Source organism: Sciurus carolinensis, chromosome 9 (genome assembly GCF_902686445.1).
Source record: "Sciurus carolinensis chromosome 9, mSciCar1.2, whole genome shotgun sequence".
In the NCBI taxonomy this organism is placed as follows: domain Eukaryota; kingdom Metazoa; phylum Chordata; class Mammalia; order Rodentia; family Sciuridae; genus Sciurus; species Sciurus carolinensis.
The window spans coordinates 139,024,088-139,038,958 of record NC_062221.1 but is presented as its reverse complement, the minus strand read 5'-3'; the positions used below and the strand labels follow the sequence as shown (position 1 = coordinate 139,038,958).

The following is a 14,871-nucleotide window of genomic DNA, read 5'->3' as shown; positions in this document are numbered from 1 at the left end:
TCAACCTCCAGGGCCAAGGACACACAAGGACAGGAAGTAGAGGACCTCAGCGGTAAAGACATACAGGGATTCAGGGGGTGGCAGGAGGGACCCCACTGGAGACAGATGCAGCCCTCCCAGGTGCCCCCCACCAATTCCTGCCTTCCTAGGCCAAGCAAGCTCCTGCCCTGGGGGCTGGGAAGGGAAGACAGTAGAAGGCTGCTGGCAGGGGGCGCTGGTGGAGGTGGAAGCTCAGGAGGGACTGGGCTCAAACGCACTGGGGCCCAGGGTCTGTTTCTGGGACCCAGCTCCTTGACCTGAGGTTTTCAGTCACTGCCGAGGGAGTGTTTCCAAATCACCAGCCTGACGTTTGCACACACCTCAGGCCTTCAGAAAGGTTCTGGCTGGACCTGGGGCTGGTGGGCGGTGAATGGGTGCCGAGAAGGCTGCTGCCGGATGTTGCATTAGTTTCCAGGGGAAAGACTAAATCACAGGATGAGGAGCCAAACCGGGAGGTGAGCGCAATCAAGTCTCTGTCCCCGCCCTCCCCCAGGGACAGACGAGGGTGCTGGGACTCCCAAAGTGGGGAAAAGCAGTTGTAAACTGTTCAGCTGGAGGGAACTAAAAATACTCCTCCGAATCCTGGCGTATAAACCTGGGACAAATAAAGAAAGCACTTCGAAAGATCAAGGGAGCTCTGGTTCTGTAGTGTCCTTGAGTGTCTTTCAACAAGCTGACCCCAGAACAGCCCCCGCAGAGAGGTGCGGATGACTGGGAAATGTCTGGTGGGCTGGGCTCTTTGTCAGCAGCAGCATCTCCAGTTCCTCAAGGGACCTTCTCCCAGGCCAGACTGCCCAGGTCACCTCCGACGAAGGAAACCTCCCTGGAGAAGGTTCTAGTCCTGAATCCATTTTGCTTAATTCTGGCTCCCCACCCGCCTCTCTGAAGTGGCATTTTTATCTAACATAAGGAAAAACGATTCCAGGCAGATGCAGAAGTTTGATTTATGTGGAGATTTACTTTAGATTTATGTTCCAAACTGCTGCCTTCCTAAGGTTTGAGAAAAGCCATTTGCCCTTGCCCTGTCTTCCCTTAGAAAACCTTGTGTTTTGTCACCAAGCACGTGACATTTTCATTCTCTTCCCATCCATCTCCCCTTTAATGGTCCCTACTTCCTAGCTGCCAGCCTATGTGTCGCCTTCGGGGTGAGACCCCAGGTCCCATGTGCCCTGCAGAAGAAACAGGTCCCAGAGTCCCCTCCTGCCGGTGGAGGCTCTGGGAACCTGGCGGGCCGGCTAACTGGCCTACAGGTAACCGCGGCCAGGGAGACGCAGAATGCTATCTTTCAGGGGGGCAGGTCCTGGCGGCCCCACGGACGGGCTGTGCTGGGGCCAGGGCTGCTGGCCGGGGCTGGCTCCGCCGCCCGTATCCTGAGCACCTAACCTGGGCCACCATCCCCGAGGGCGCTGCAGAACAGGGCGCTGGGGCCCGGCTGCGCGTGCGACCGTCGGAAGGGCTCCTGAAGATGCCGACCACGGTTCCTCATGCTCTGAGTTTCCAACTTGCTGAACACTGTGATTTTTTTCAAAACAAAAGTAACTGGCGATCGGCTGGCCCTGGTTTCTCGGGACCAGGAGTGTCCCGGAGGGCTCGGTCGCCAGTGGGGCGGCTGCCGGCCTCTCCGGGACCCGGAGGGGGCTCTTCGCGCGGCACCCCGATGCTCCCAGTGCCCCGCGGCGAGCCCTCCCGCGCGCCGCTCGCAGGCTCCGGGTCTCGTCCCACCGGGGACTCCAGGACAGCAAGGAGCCCCACGACGCGGACTTTGGGAGCAGGGGCCAGCGCTACGCGGGCGTTCGGGGGGCTGCGCGGCGCCCAAGAGCCGTCCCCTGCCGCGGGGCTCGGGGGTTGGCGGGCGTCCCGGCGCGGGCCCGAGCACCAACCGCAGTGCCTCGGGTGCCCGGCAGGGGGCGCGCCGGCGGCGGCGCGGGCGGCTCGGGAGGCCGGCGCCCCTGACGTCACCGCCCCGGTCGCCCGGGCGACGGCCCCTCCGGCGCGCGTCAGCGCCGCCCGTCTCTTGGCAACCGCCCGATCTCCGCTCCCTCCGCTTGGCGCGGGGCCGCGCGTCGCTCTGGCGTCAAAACGACGTCAATGGGCTGTGGCGGCCGGCGGGCGGGCCGGGGCGGGCCGGCGGGCGGGGCGGGGCGGGGCGGCCGCCGCGTGCGGCCGGCGGGGCGGCCTCGGCGCTGACATGCGGCGCGGCCCGGGCGGCGGCAGCAGCGGCGGCGCGAGCGGCAGGCGCCCGAGCAGCGCGAGCGGCCGAGCGGGCGGCGGGGCCGCGGGGCCGGCGGCGTCCGGGCCGGGGCGCGCGGGCGGCAGCGGAGGTGAGCGGCGGCGGCGGGCCGGGGCTCGGGCTGGCGTCCTGCGGGCGCGGGTCTCGGCGGGCTCGCCAGCCCCGGGCTCCCCATTGTGTGGAGAGCAGCGGGTCCGCAGGCCCGCGGGGTCGGGGTCCGGGAGTCGGGATGGAGCCGACCGCGGGCAGCGAGCAGCGGGTCCGCACGGCCGGCGGGGCATGGAGTCTCTGAATCCAGTGGAGCCCCGACCGCGGCGCGGTGTGGGTGGGGAGCGGGTCCGCACCGCCCGCGGGTCGGGGTCCTCGGCTCGGGAGGGAACCGACCGCGGGCGGCGGGGAGGCGCGGAGCGGGTCAGCACAGCCCGCGGGGCTCAAGGGGCCTGGGGATCGGTGGAGCCGACCGCGGGCGGCGGGGGCGGGTCCTCTCGCCCCGCGGGGTAAAGCGATCGGGGCAACAGACTGGAGGTGGCCGGGAGCGACAGGTGTGGGAGCCGGTCCTCACGGACCAAGGGGACTAGGGGTCCCGGCGGAACCGACCGCGGCCCGGGAGTGGCGGAACTCCGCCGGTGGGCGTAAGGGGGTCCGGCGGCTGGAGTGGAGCCGGCGGCCCGCGGGCTGGGGCGTGCGCAGCCTCCGGCCGCGTCCGCGCTGAGCGCGCCCCTCGCTGGTCCGCAGGTGCGGCCCGGAGCCATGGTGATCATGTCGGAGTTCAGCGCGGCCCCGGCGGGCGCGGGCCAGGGCCAGCAGAAGCCCCTCCGCGTGGGCTTCTACGACGTGGAGCGGACTCTCGGCAAAGGCAATTTTGCGGTAGTGAAGCTGGCGCGGCATCGAGTCACCAAAACGCAGGTGCGCAGGGACGCCGCGGGGAGGACGGCGAGTCTGACCCGGGGACCCCAAGCCGATTGACGGCTTGCGGGGTTGATTATAAACGCTCCGGTCTGGTAAAGAAAAAATGCTCTGGGATACGTTTATACACGATTTGTACAGATATTAAGAATAGCAATGAGAATAATCACCAAACCAAAGACAAAACAAAATCATAAACAACCAGGAGCCTAGTGGGTCTTTGATTCAGAGGTAAAGCTGGCAAATACTTAAGACATTTAACATTGATTCCTTTAAATATCAGTGGTTACTTCGGTTAATTTCCCCCAAATTTGGTGATCTTTTGTGAGATGTAAAGTGTTTGTGAAATTAATGAAATGTGTAAATGTGGATAAGTGGTTTGTTTTTCTAATATTCTTTTACTTTTAAAATTTGTAGGTTGCAATAAAAATAATAGATAAAACACGATTAGATTCAAGCAATTTGGAGAAAATCTACCGCGAGGTCCAGCTCATGAAGCTCCTGAACCACCCGCACATCATCAAACTTTACCAGGTGAGGTCAGCCTGCCTTCCCTGTCCAGATAGTCCTTTGCCATCCACAGCCTGGTTTCTGAAGGGTGCCCCTTTTTCTGAATGTGTGTGGAAGACAGTGAACTGGTTGCCTGATTTTTTTTAATAAACTCTGCTTATGTATTTGCAACTATTTTTTTGCTTTTGGATTATAATTGAGATTTGCTTCATTAAAAATTTATCTAGTATCATAACTTGCTCTAGTTTAAATGCGTAAAGGTCTGTTGTTGAAGCGACTTCACTGTGAGAACCATATCTAGTGTTGCTGCAGGTCCTGGACTTGGTCCAGAAGGACAAATTTGAGTACAACTAGAAACTTCTGCCTTTGCACACAATGATTAAACTTTAAAAGAGCTGCTCTTGCCAGTTTTCATGAGCTTACCTTTGCAAGGGCAGCAGTGAACACTCCTCTTCCTGTTGAGCTCTTTAGTGCCTAGTGGAGACTTGGAGATTCTTTGGCCTCGGGAACTTGACACTTACTCCCTGTCAGGAATGTGATGTACCGTGACCATCTGTTGGTTTGTTTTTTAACTTTATTTTTGTTCTTGTATTGAAATTAATATATTAATTGTATCTTTGGGAAACAAGTAATTAATTAGGATAGCAAAGCAGTGTCCTTGTTAGACTTTCTGGTGATAATGACCACTTTTGCAAAGATGAAGTCACTTCTGCTTTGCGGAGGCATAAAGGCTTTGGGGAAGGTCACTATTTCATCTTCCCGTGTTGACTAAATTCTTCCTGAAGAGTCTGGTGGAGCATGTGAATCAGGTGACAGTGGGGGCAGCGTGTGCACGATCGGCAGGCTGTGCACTATGGCAGGAGAGTGTAACCTAAGATCCCCCTCACCCCCAGGCTCCTGTACTGGTGTTGCTGGAGCTTGTGTTTCCCCTGCTGGGACAGTTTACCCCGTGTCTTTAAGCACAGAGCTCAGGGCCATGTGCTCAGGGCTCCTGTTTCATTTGGTCGTCACTTTTAAGTTGTGCTTGGAGATAGATAGGAAGTCTTCTCCAGGGCCACTGAAGTTGGTGCCTGGGAAGTGTGCCTCTCCAGCTGCTCAGGCGTGGACTGACTGCTTCCCACTTTGTGAAGGGTCGACCCACAACTTCAGTCCTTCCTCGGGTCCCTGCTCTTCCACTTCGCCCCTGGGTGGAGTTGGCCAGTGAAGGAAGCACATCACCTGTGCTGTCAATGCCAGAGGGCTTCTCTGGAGCTGAATGTTCTTGCTGTTGCTGTAGGTGATTGATGGCGTCTGGTTTGGGTGGGGTAGCGAGGACTGTCGGTCCTTTGTCCTGACATTAGTGTCTGATGTGTGAGCAGCTGCCCAGGTGTGGGACCTTGCCGAGCTGCTTTATCCTTTTCATCACGTTTTAAAAAAAGTTAAAACACAGGGACTCTGGAATCGTTTTTCTTCTTCTCCTCCTTTTCTCTCTCTCTCTCTGTGTTTTTTTAATGGAGAGAGAATAAGCAGTGGTTGTGTACTGTACACATGAGGTAGGAGCGGTTAAAATTTAAGCTTGGAGATTTAGCTAGAATTTTAATAAAACATTTTTATTGATTTCTGGATCAAAGTAGTTATCGTTAAAGTGTCTTTTTAAAGGAATAACTTTATTTTGAACCTGAAAAAAAAGTATTTTCCCATAAGACATGTTGTCTCTTCTAAAACATGTTAAAACACACAGGCGTGAGTTTGTTTTCTTTCAATACCAAAGATTTGAATTTTGCCTTGTTCTTAGTTATGTTTAAAGTCTTTTTTTTTAGGTAACAAAGTTCCCAAAGGATAAATGAACTTTTAAGATGTATATTGATGTTGACTGTTGCTGTTGACGTACGCTGAGTAATTCACTGTACACAGAGAGCAGTTCCCTGGCACAGCCGTTTTCCTACAGCTTTTTGTCTTGTCAGTAAAGCAAGGAGGAGTGGAGCATTATCCACCCTTCAGTTTGTTCTGGCTGCTGACTTGAATCACCTGTTGCCTGCTTGGTGTGTGGACCAAGTGCAGAGGACTCTAGACCTGTGGCCTCCAGCGTCCCTGGGAGGCATGTGAGGCAGCCTGAATTAACAGGCGAGTGGGAGGATGCAGAGACATGCAGGACAGGCAGGTCAGGGGACATGTGCTCTGGGTCACTCCAGGGAGGACGTCTTTGGCTGATTTCCATATTGCGGAGGCTCATCCCACAGAAGTAAAAGATGTATTGGGGTTCAGATGGATTATTTATATGCTTGGTGTGTTCTTTTCTTATGTGTTAATTGTTAGTTCTTTTTCTGTTTTTTTTTTTTTTTTGTTTTGTTTTTAGGTTATGGAAACAAAGGATATGCTGTACATTGTCACCGAATTTGCAAAAAATGGAGAAATGTTTGGTAAGCCACACTTGTTTTCAGTACCCGCTGACACCCAGAGTGCTCACATGGCAGGACCTGCTTGTCGGGTTGGGTCCACACGTCCTTAGACGCTGTGCCTCCTCTCCCCAGAAGGCAGCGAGGCTTTGCATCTTGGGACAGAGCTTTGTTTCCTTGTTCTGCAGACTATTTAACTTCCAACGGACACCTGAGTGAGAATGAAGCACGGAAGAAGTTCTGGCAGATTCTGTCAGCTGTGGAGTACTGCCACAACCACCACATAGTCCACCGGGACCTCAAGACGGAGAACTTGCTGCTGGACAGCAACATGGACATCAAGTTGGCAGGTCAGAGAGGCTGCGTTGGGAGGAGAGGTGCTGGTGTGGAGGCCCGTGCGGGGAGGGTCTTCGGCTTTCTGAGCACACTTCGAGGCTGTAGCCCGGCCATTCCTAGGTTGACTTTGTTCATCTGTCTTTGCCTTGCAGACTTTGGGTTTGGGAACTTCTACAATCCAGGAGAGCCTCTGTCCACGTGGTGTGGGAGCCCGCCATATGCAGCCCCTGAAGTCTTTGAGGGGAAGGAGTATGAAGGCCCCCAGCTGGACATCTGGGTAAGATCCGAGTGTGTGGCCCCTGCAGCTCAAGGCCATGTCTGCAGCCTGCTGGGCACTGACACTGCTGTTGGTCATTCACAGAGCCTTGGTGTTGTGCTGTATGTCCTCGTCTGTGGTTCTCTCCCTTTTGATGGGCCCAACCTTCCAACGCTGAGGCAGCGGGTGCTGGAGGGCCGGTTCCGCATTCCCTTCTTCATGTCTCAAGGTGGGTGGGCCTGGAGCCAGCCTGCTGTATAGCTCAAGGTGGGTGAGGGGGTGGTGGCTCTGGGGAAGAGCAGGAGGTATGGGTCTCCTGCAGTGCCTGCTGGTCTGCCTCAGGTGACTGGATGCAAGAAAAACCTGACCCATGGGGTACTCTCTTAGAGTCCTGCTTAGGGCTGGGCAAGTGCCCTCCCTCCAGGCTGGCTTTCAAGAGCCTGGTGCCTGCAGTCTCCCCAGGGCCAGGTGCTGGGATGCTGGCCTCTCCCTGAGGTCTGGCTGGCCCTGTGCAGGATGCTTTTTTGTTTCACAGTGTGTCTGACCCATTGCTGCCCCGATGTGTCACACCAGGATGGGGACTGTGGTTCTTTCTGGGGGATGTTCATAAGGACCAAAGTGTGCCTTCCCCAGGGCCCAAGCTCCTTGGTGGCAGGTGTGAACCCAGGGTACAGCCTTCTTTAGGACAGTCACTGTGCACCTGCCTGTGTGCAGGGGACTAGCCCCCAGGACTCAGTGTGTGTCCCTCTCTTCCTCCCCCAGACTGTGAGACGCTGATCCGCCGCATGCTGGTGGTGGACCCTGCCAAACGCATCACCATTGCCCAGATCTGGCAGCACCGGTGGATGCAGGCGGATCCCTCCCTCCTTCAGCAGGCTGACCCCACCTTCTCTGTGCATAGCTACGCCTCCAACCTGGGCGACTACAATGAGCAGGTGCTGGGCATCATGCAGGCCCTTGGCATTGACCGGCAGAGGACTGTGGAGGTGAGCACACTACCCACCTGCCCCGACCGTAACTCGCGTGCCCTGTGTGGGGGCCGGTATAGGAGCCGTTGTGCGAGTGGGCCCTCCCCAGTGCAGGTCCCGTGCATGCAGCTTGGTTCAGGGCCAGTTTTCCCCTCCTCTAAGAGGCAGTCTCCCCACCTGGGAAGGCCTTGCAGAGGACCCCAGCAGCCAACGCAGGCACCCACGGTGCAGCTCTGGACCTTGAGTGCCAGCCTGTACCTGACCCCACTCCTTGTCCCCCAGTCACTGCAGAACAGCAGCTACAACCACTTTGCTGCCATTTACTACCTCCTGCTTGAGCGCCTCAAGGAGCAGCGGAGCACACAGCCACCTGTCCGCCCCGGGCCCACCAGGCAGCCCCGGCCCCGCAGCGCAGACCTCAGTAACTGCGAGGTGAGGGCAGGACTCCTTCCCAAGCCCAGCTCCTGGTTTTTTGCCTTGGATTGTGTCCTCTGTGCTGTGAATCCCTTGCTTGGACATGGGAATGAGACTCAGAGCCCCTTGCCCCCTGGCTCTCCCACGTTCGGCAGCTGGCTGTGGGCTGCCAGGCAATGACGAGATGCCAACTGCTCTACTGTGGGTGGGGCACTGCCCAGCACCACTGGTTTCTTGCTCATCCCTGGTGCTGGCATCTTGGCACTTGCTCCTGGTCACCTGCACATGCGTGTGACCTTGGAGAGGAAGGGGTCCTGAACCATTTAGCAGTCTTGGTGCCAGCTCCGTCTTTCCCCTTCTCTTGACCCCAGGTGCCTCAGGAAGGCCGCCCGGGTGACCCTTTCCGATCCTGCCTACTGTGCCCACAGCCCCAGGCCTTGGCACAGTCTGTCCTGCAGGCCGAGATGGATTGTGACCTCCAAAGCTCCCTGCAGGTGTGTGAGTGCCCACAGTCATGCTCAGGGCAGGCTGGCATCCTTCCTAGAGGCTGTGCCCACCACCCCGGCCATGCTTGTGCTCACAGAGCCCAATCAGTCACTGTGTCTGTCCCTCCCTGCAGCCCTTGTTCTTCCCAGTGGATGCCAACTGCAATGGAATGTTCCAGCACCGCCCCATCTCCCCCAGCAGCCTTCTGGACACGGCCATCAGCGAGGAGGCCAGGCTGGGTCCTGGCCTGGAGGAGGAGCAGGAGGCCCAGGATCCCCTGCCGGGCAGCACAGGCCGGAGGCACACCCTGGCTGAGGTCTCCACCTACTTCTCCCCAGTCACCCCTCCCTGTAAGTGTCCCAAGGACCTGCCACCCTCCCTCCTGTACAGTTCTCAGAACTGCCTGTTGGTTTTAGTCCCAGGACCTCATGAGTCGACTTCAGACGTGCATGCTCATTTGGTGGCCAGGAGGGCAGTGCTTGGCCCAAGCCTCCTCTGTTTTGGGTCTGAGCCTCTCGATAACCTGCCCTCCTGCATGTGCACCAGGACCTTGCCTGGGAGGCCTTTGTGCTCTGGTGGTCGGGAGCTGTCCAGGGACACCCTTTTCCTATCCAGGCGAGGGTACAGCTGGGAAAGGCCAAGCTGTCTGTCCTCACCAGGGGGCCAGATGCTCAGTGGCCTGTCCCTTTTCCCTAGCACTCGATGCCTCTATCTGTGGCTAGAGAGGCAGGGTGTCCCGTCCCTCACCAACACCCTACTCTGCCTGCAGGTATAGTCGTCTCCTCTTCCTCCGCTGCGGCCACTGCCTCAGAAGGAACCAGCTCTGACAGCTGTCTGACCTTCTCTGCAGGCGAAGGTCCCGTTGGGCTTGGCAGCAGCCTGGCCACCCAGGGGCTGCTGGGCACCTGCTCCCCAGTCAGATTGGCCTCGCCATTTCTTGGGTCACAGTCTGCCACCCCTGTGCTGCAGGCTCAGGGTGGCCTGGGCAGAGCGGTCCTGCTCCCTGTCAGCTTCCAGGAGGGACGGAGGGCATCAGACACCTCACTGACTCAAGGTGAGGCCCCTAGGTGCACTTCCTCCTTCACCAGGAACACTCCCGTCCCTAGAGGATGCCTCTGTCCCCAGTGGCAGATGGCTTTCCCGCTTCTTGCCTGGTGTGGGGAGACCAGCGGTGCTTTTGGGCAGGCTAGAGGTGCCATCCCAGCTCTGGGCACCCTGGTCTCCCTAGGTGGACTCAAACCTGGATATGGCAGATGACCTCTGTTGGCTACTTCTGAGAGCTGGGGACATCTATCTGTACTGGCAGCAGCTACTGACTTGCAGGAGGGTCAGGGTCAGGGAGGGACCCTGAAAGCAGCAGCCCAGCACCCCTGCTGCCTGGGTTCCACCAGGCCACCCCAGCACTCTGTGCCCACGGGGGCCCTGGAGCCCGAGGGTCCTAGGGCTGCCCGTGCCTGTGTTCCCTAGAGCGTCTGTCCAGGCATTGCCCCATCTCAGGATGGCGAGTGAGAGTCAGCCTCCCCTGCAGGAAACATGACAGTCCAATGGCCGTGCCACTGCCCGTCCTTCCTGCCCCTTCCAGGGCTTGGAAGGTCCAGAGCCAGGAGCCAGAGTCCATCATCCCTTGTGTTGTCTCTCCCAGGGCTCAAGGCCTTCCGGCAGCAGCTGAGGAAGAATGCAAGGACCAAGGGGCTCCTGGGGCTGAACAAGATCAAGGGGCTGGCTCGCCAGGTGTGCCAGTCCTCCTCCAGCCGGGCCTCCCGGGGCGGCCTAGGCACCTTGCACACCCCCATCCAGAGCCCAGGCCTGCAGGGCAGTGGCGCCAGTGGCCGGGAGGGCAGGAACCTGCTGGAGGAGGTGCTGCAGCAGCAGAGGTAGGCCCCGCACTTGGTGCTTCCTGGTGAAGGGCCCTGCTTACGGCCAGGGGTCCCTTTCTTGTGTGCTGGGTCATGCGCCTTCTGCCTCAGGGCCACAGGGTCTCTGCAGCTTGGGGCCTTGCTCTCCATGGATGATGGTGGAGGGGGCAATGAGGGGTCTGCTGGTCACCTGTGAGTGGGTGAAGGGCAGCAGTGAGTGGAACTGGCCTGTTGGTGGGCATCTCTGAGGGTGGATAGAAGCCTGGTGGAGAACGTGGCTCAGGGTTTGTCCTGCATCGCTCAGCTTGGCCACCCAGCCAGCAGCTCTGCAGGGCGAGCTGACCAACCTGGGCAGTGCAGAAACCTGAGAGCCTCTGAGCAGAGCTGGTGGGGTGACCTGTCCCCTCCCTGTTCTCCGTTCCCCTAGGCTGCTCCAGTTACAGCACCACCCAGCCGCCCTGCCCAGCTGCCCGCAGGCACCACCACTGCCCGCCTCCTATGTGCTCGCCCCCTGTGACGGCCTCCTTGCGTCGGGGCTCCCGCTGCTGCCTGCCCCGCTCTTCCAGGCCGGTGTGTCCCCCGTGGTGTCAGCTGCACAGCTTCTGGGCGCCCAGCTGCACATCAGCACCAGCCCGGCAGCCCTCCCCACGGGGTCCCCACCACTGTCCCTCACCAGACTAGCCCCAGGTTGTGACCCTGCTGGGCTGCCGCAGGGGGATTGCGAGATGGAAGACCTGACCTCTGGCCAGCGGGGGACGTTTGTCCTGGTGCAGTGAGGGCAGCCCCACTGCGTTCGCCATGGCCGCTGACTTGTCAAGCAATAACTTCAGAGTATGTGAAGACATTTTGGACTCAAAGCCAAGAACTTTTTAGAAGCGAAACAAGCAATACGTTAGGTGTATGGGCTTTTTAGTTTATTTTTTGTTTGGTTGTTATTTTTTTCTTGCACTGAGTGACCTCAACTAGGAGTAGGGACTGGAAACTTTTTGAAGAAAAATAATAATCGAGGAGGGAGTGTGGTGGGGGCGGGTGGGAAGGGGCGAGGGGCGGGAACCTGGCTGCCTCCCTGACTGCGACAGGCGCATTCTGCTCCCCCACGCGAGGTGGCGTCCATGTTGGCTTTAGCTCTAGCTCCACTTCTTGAAACGTTCATGCTGTAACGAAAACTGTGAACTTGCTGCTTCGCGCATCAGTTTAGAACAGTCCTCTGGGTCCGCCAGGTGGTGGATCTCTCCCCAGCACCAGAGGCAGGTTACTCCAGAGGGACCGTCATGCGCTGCTCAAGGCAGCTCTGCAGGATCCTCTGGGGAGCCCCGAGGAAGGAGGGCCTGGGAGCGGGTGGCGCCCTGACCCAGAGCCCGGGCACCGCGAGGAGGCCGAGGTTTCTTCCTGCTGCGCATTCATTTCTGCTGCTAATTACTAAGTTGTTATGCATTTCATTATCAGGGTCCAACAGCAATGCCTCACCTGGGGGAGGTGGTCAGGGTCGGGCCCTGGGAAGTGGACGCGGGCTTGCTGCCGGCCGCTTCCCCTGGCATCGGCCCCGGGCTGTGCACTCTCATCTGGCTTTTGTTCGCGGAAGGTGAAACGGGAAACTTGGGTCAGTGTTTGTAAAGCGTTCTTTTTTTAAGCAGATACTGTATGTGTATATAATAGGAGACAATAGACACTACTTATTTTTTATATTTTGTACTACACTTTTGTGTTCCTGGTTTGAACCTCTTGGGCACATTGAGAAGCATCCCCCAGCACCAGGTTGTGTTGAGGAAGGGGCCACGGCTGGAGCTGGCGGAGGAGGAGTGGCCTGGTCTGACCGGCGCAGCTGCCCTCAGCAGGCGAACCCAGCGTTCAGCCAGCCAGAAGCCTCCCTGGGACAGGGATCCATGTCCCTTGCCCTGTGCAGTTCCCCTCCCTGACCAGGTGCCTTCAGCCTGGTGGCTTGCAACCCAGTGTTACGGAGGTCAGAGGTCATCCTGAAGGGGACAGTGGGTTTTTTTAAAAGCCAAAGATTGACCGAGCTACTTGAGGGTCACGGAGGCCGGTGCGCCTCAGTGCGAGGTGTGGCGTGTGACCCTGCCCACCAGCCGCCTGGCCTGTCTCCCTGCCTGTGTCTGCTGCTGCTGCCACTTGCTGTGGCTTTTTCAGTGACTGCGGAGGACTGTCCTTGGGGGGGCGGACCTGGTGCCTGGCCGCAGAGAAAACACCAAAGTCTCCCTCCTGCCTGCGCCTGGCGCAGCCTGGGCCTCCCACGGCTCCCGTCCCAGCGCCACCGATCAAAGGCATCCGTACCGCTGTGTTCTCTCTGAAGCAACGACAAGCACTTTACTTTCATAGCGTATTTAGTTTTTCTTGTGCTGTAGACCCTCTGGGAGGAAGGCCAAGTCGCGTTTCCGTTTCTCGCTGTCTTAGGCGTGCCGTGCTTTCTAGATTTCTCAGCGGCGCTTCAGACTGTAACGCGACAGCCTGTTTAGACACTACGTGATCTGCTGGAGATGTATATAATTTTTTTTTTTTTTTTTTTTTACCATAACTGAATTGTTTCTTTCTTTTGTTAACGTGATAAATGTATGCCAAATGATTAGTTGACATATTTTTTTTAATTTAATATTTAAATAAACTATTTGGGGAACCCTTGCCCTCTCCCTTGCTGTCTCTCTGGGGACTTGCTCTTCCAGGCACTTCATGCAGAGGCCATGGCCTCCAGTTCACTGACATCTACAGAGAGGCCATGGTATCAGCAGAGCCTGTACCCTCACCAGGCAGAACCAAGGGCGTCTGGCCTCAGATAGGACCCCCTTGCAAGAGTGGCAGGTGGCCCAGTGGTGCGGGCTTCTCGAGCCCTTCCCAGCCACGGGCCTCCAGGTCGCTGAAGTAGCAGCAGGTCTCTGCAGTGGGCTCTTCCCACCCCTCAACTGTTCTCTGAATCCACTTACAAATCCAGGTGGGAAGAATCTCACAGCAAAACACTTCCTAGTCTCTGTCTTTACTACCTCCCAGCAACAGGGCAGTTATGGCCGCGTACACACACAAAGGGAGGTTCCTGTAGGGGAATTTCATCTTCACACACAGAGCCCCGTTCCGGCCGCTGGGAAGGCCACGGGAACACCACGCAGCAACTCGCAGGATGATGGCACCTGAGTGATCCAGCTCCTCTTCTGGTCCGAACTTGAAGAATGGAGAGCAGGTCTCAGAGAGATTCCCAAACAGGTTCCCGACTGCACTACACACGGACCAAAGGTAGAAGTGGCTCTGGTAGGACTTGACCAAATTGAGAGATGTCTGGTACACCTGTGATCCCCAGGGCCTGGGAGGCTGAGGCAGGAGGAGCGCAAGTTTAAAGCCAGCCTTGACAACTTAGGGAGGCCCTAAGGACTTAGTGAGGCCTATCTAAAAAAAAAAAAAAATTAAAAGAGCGCTGGGGATGTGGCTCAGTGGTTAGGCGGCCCTGGGTTCAATCCCTGTACCAAAACAAAAGAGGGATCTTCAAGTGCAGGTGCCCAGCACATGGACAGCAGTGTCCACAAAGAGCCACGCCACAGTGGGAGCCAAGGTCAAGCATCCGACCTGCACCTTTGCATAGTGAGGTCCCAGTGCAAACACAGCCATAAGGGAATCAGAGACCAGGGTTTGAGTCCCTGCTCTCCACCTCCCCCCACTTTTTAATTTTTTAATCATAAGTGATAAACTATTATCTGGAGTTGTCAGACTTGTTTTTGGAAGATGCAGCATCCTATTACTATAATGTGAAAGAGTGTTTGTAGTGAACATATAAGTCCAAAAATGTACCATACTGCTTTGACATATTCCAAGGGTTAAAACCATTTAAGTCATTATCTGTTTAGCAAGCCATGCAGGATCCACAAGATCATTTCCGCTCTCTTGAATATCTTGAATGTGGCAATGGAACTTCAGAAGGTCTAAACTGTCATTACTTTTTTGCCAAATGCTCATCAAGTGCTTTTTAACTTTCTCCCAATCCCATTGAGAAGTGTTACATTTTGCTGCTGTAACACAAAACATATTTGTAGCCAGCATGGCAATGAAACTGCTGTTTGAATTTGAGAGCAGCAAGTTCTTTTGCTATATTTATGACTGTAGCTTCCAGGACATTGAATTTAGTTTCTATCTTGTCATTAATATTTACCTGATTCTGTAGAGTTTTGGAAGTATTCTGAGCCAAATCATTAAGAAAATGAGCATTTTTGATACTTTTGAAAAAGTCTACAGTGGATGTCATGCCAGAGACCAAAACAAATATTAAAGCGACCACTTCAAATACAAGACCAAGAGCACGCAGGGTCTGTTGAACCGGGCATGCATCTGTTGTAGGACTGAACTCCAGGCTCAGAATACCAAGGCATCTGAAATGTCAGCTGGGATCATACCAAAGGAGGGCTGGCACAACAGGCACCTCCTGTCCCTTATTATACCTAGCAATGCAATTAGTCAGGTTGCAAGTCACATGGTATTTGTTTCCTGCCTGTTTCCTTTTATA

At 56.5% G+C, this 14,871-nt stretch overlaps 1 protein-coding gene across 3 annotated transcripts; it reads left to right on the top strand.

Moving 5' to 3' along the window:
• The first annotated feature begins 2,304 nt into the window (after window positions 1-2,304).
• Window positions 2,305-13,010, top strand: Sik1 (salt inducible kinase 1). Of its 3 annotated transcripts, none has more exons than XM_047563213.1 (14): window positions 2,305-2,360; window positions 3,005-3,175; window positions 3,593-3,709; window positions 6,021-6,084; window positions 6,249-6,410; window positions 6,549-6,673; window positions 6,758-6,881; window positions 7,415-7,638; window positions 7,903-8,052; window positions 8,406-8,528; window positions 8,654-8,870; window positions 9,371-9,574; window positions 10,163-10,394; window positions 10,804-13,010. In XM_047563213.1, exons 2-14 carry the CDS (start codon window positions 3,020-3,022, stop codon window positions 11,150-11,152), a joined length of 2,247 nt encoding a protein of 748 aa, XP_047419169.1. In that variant the 5' UTR covers window positions 2,305-2,360; window positions 3,005-3,019; the 3' UTR covers window positions 11,153-13,010. The 3 variants fall into 3 exon arrangements, with proteins under 3 accessions (XP_047419169.1, XP_047419168.1, XP_047419170.1); XM_047563212.1 differs by having other exon boundaries at window positions 9,290-9,574; XM_047563214.1 differs by lacking the exon at window positions 9,371-9,574.
• The last annotated feature ends 1,861 nt before the right edge of the window (window positions 13,011-14,871 follow it).

Bases quoted from the DNA above. Each gene is read 5' to 3' on its own strand.
- Sik1 (XM_047563212.1), top strand. From the start codon at position 3,020: ATGGTGATCATGTCGGAGTTCAGCGCGGCCCCGGCGGGCGCGGGCCAG. The intron at 3,710-6,020 runs GTGAGGTCAGCC...TTTTGTTTTTAG, and splicing joins ACATCATCAAACTTTACCAG to GTTATGGAAACAAAGGATAT. The intron at 6,411-6,548 runs GTCAGAGAGGCT...TTTGCCTTGCAG, and splicing joins CATGGACATCAAGTTGGCAG to ACTTTGGGTTTGGGAACTTC.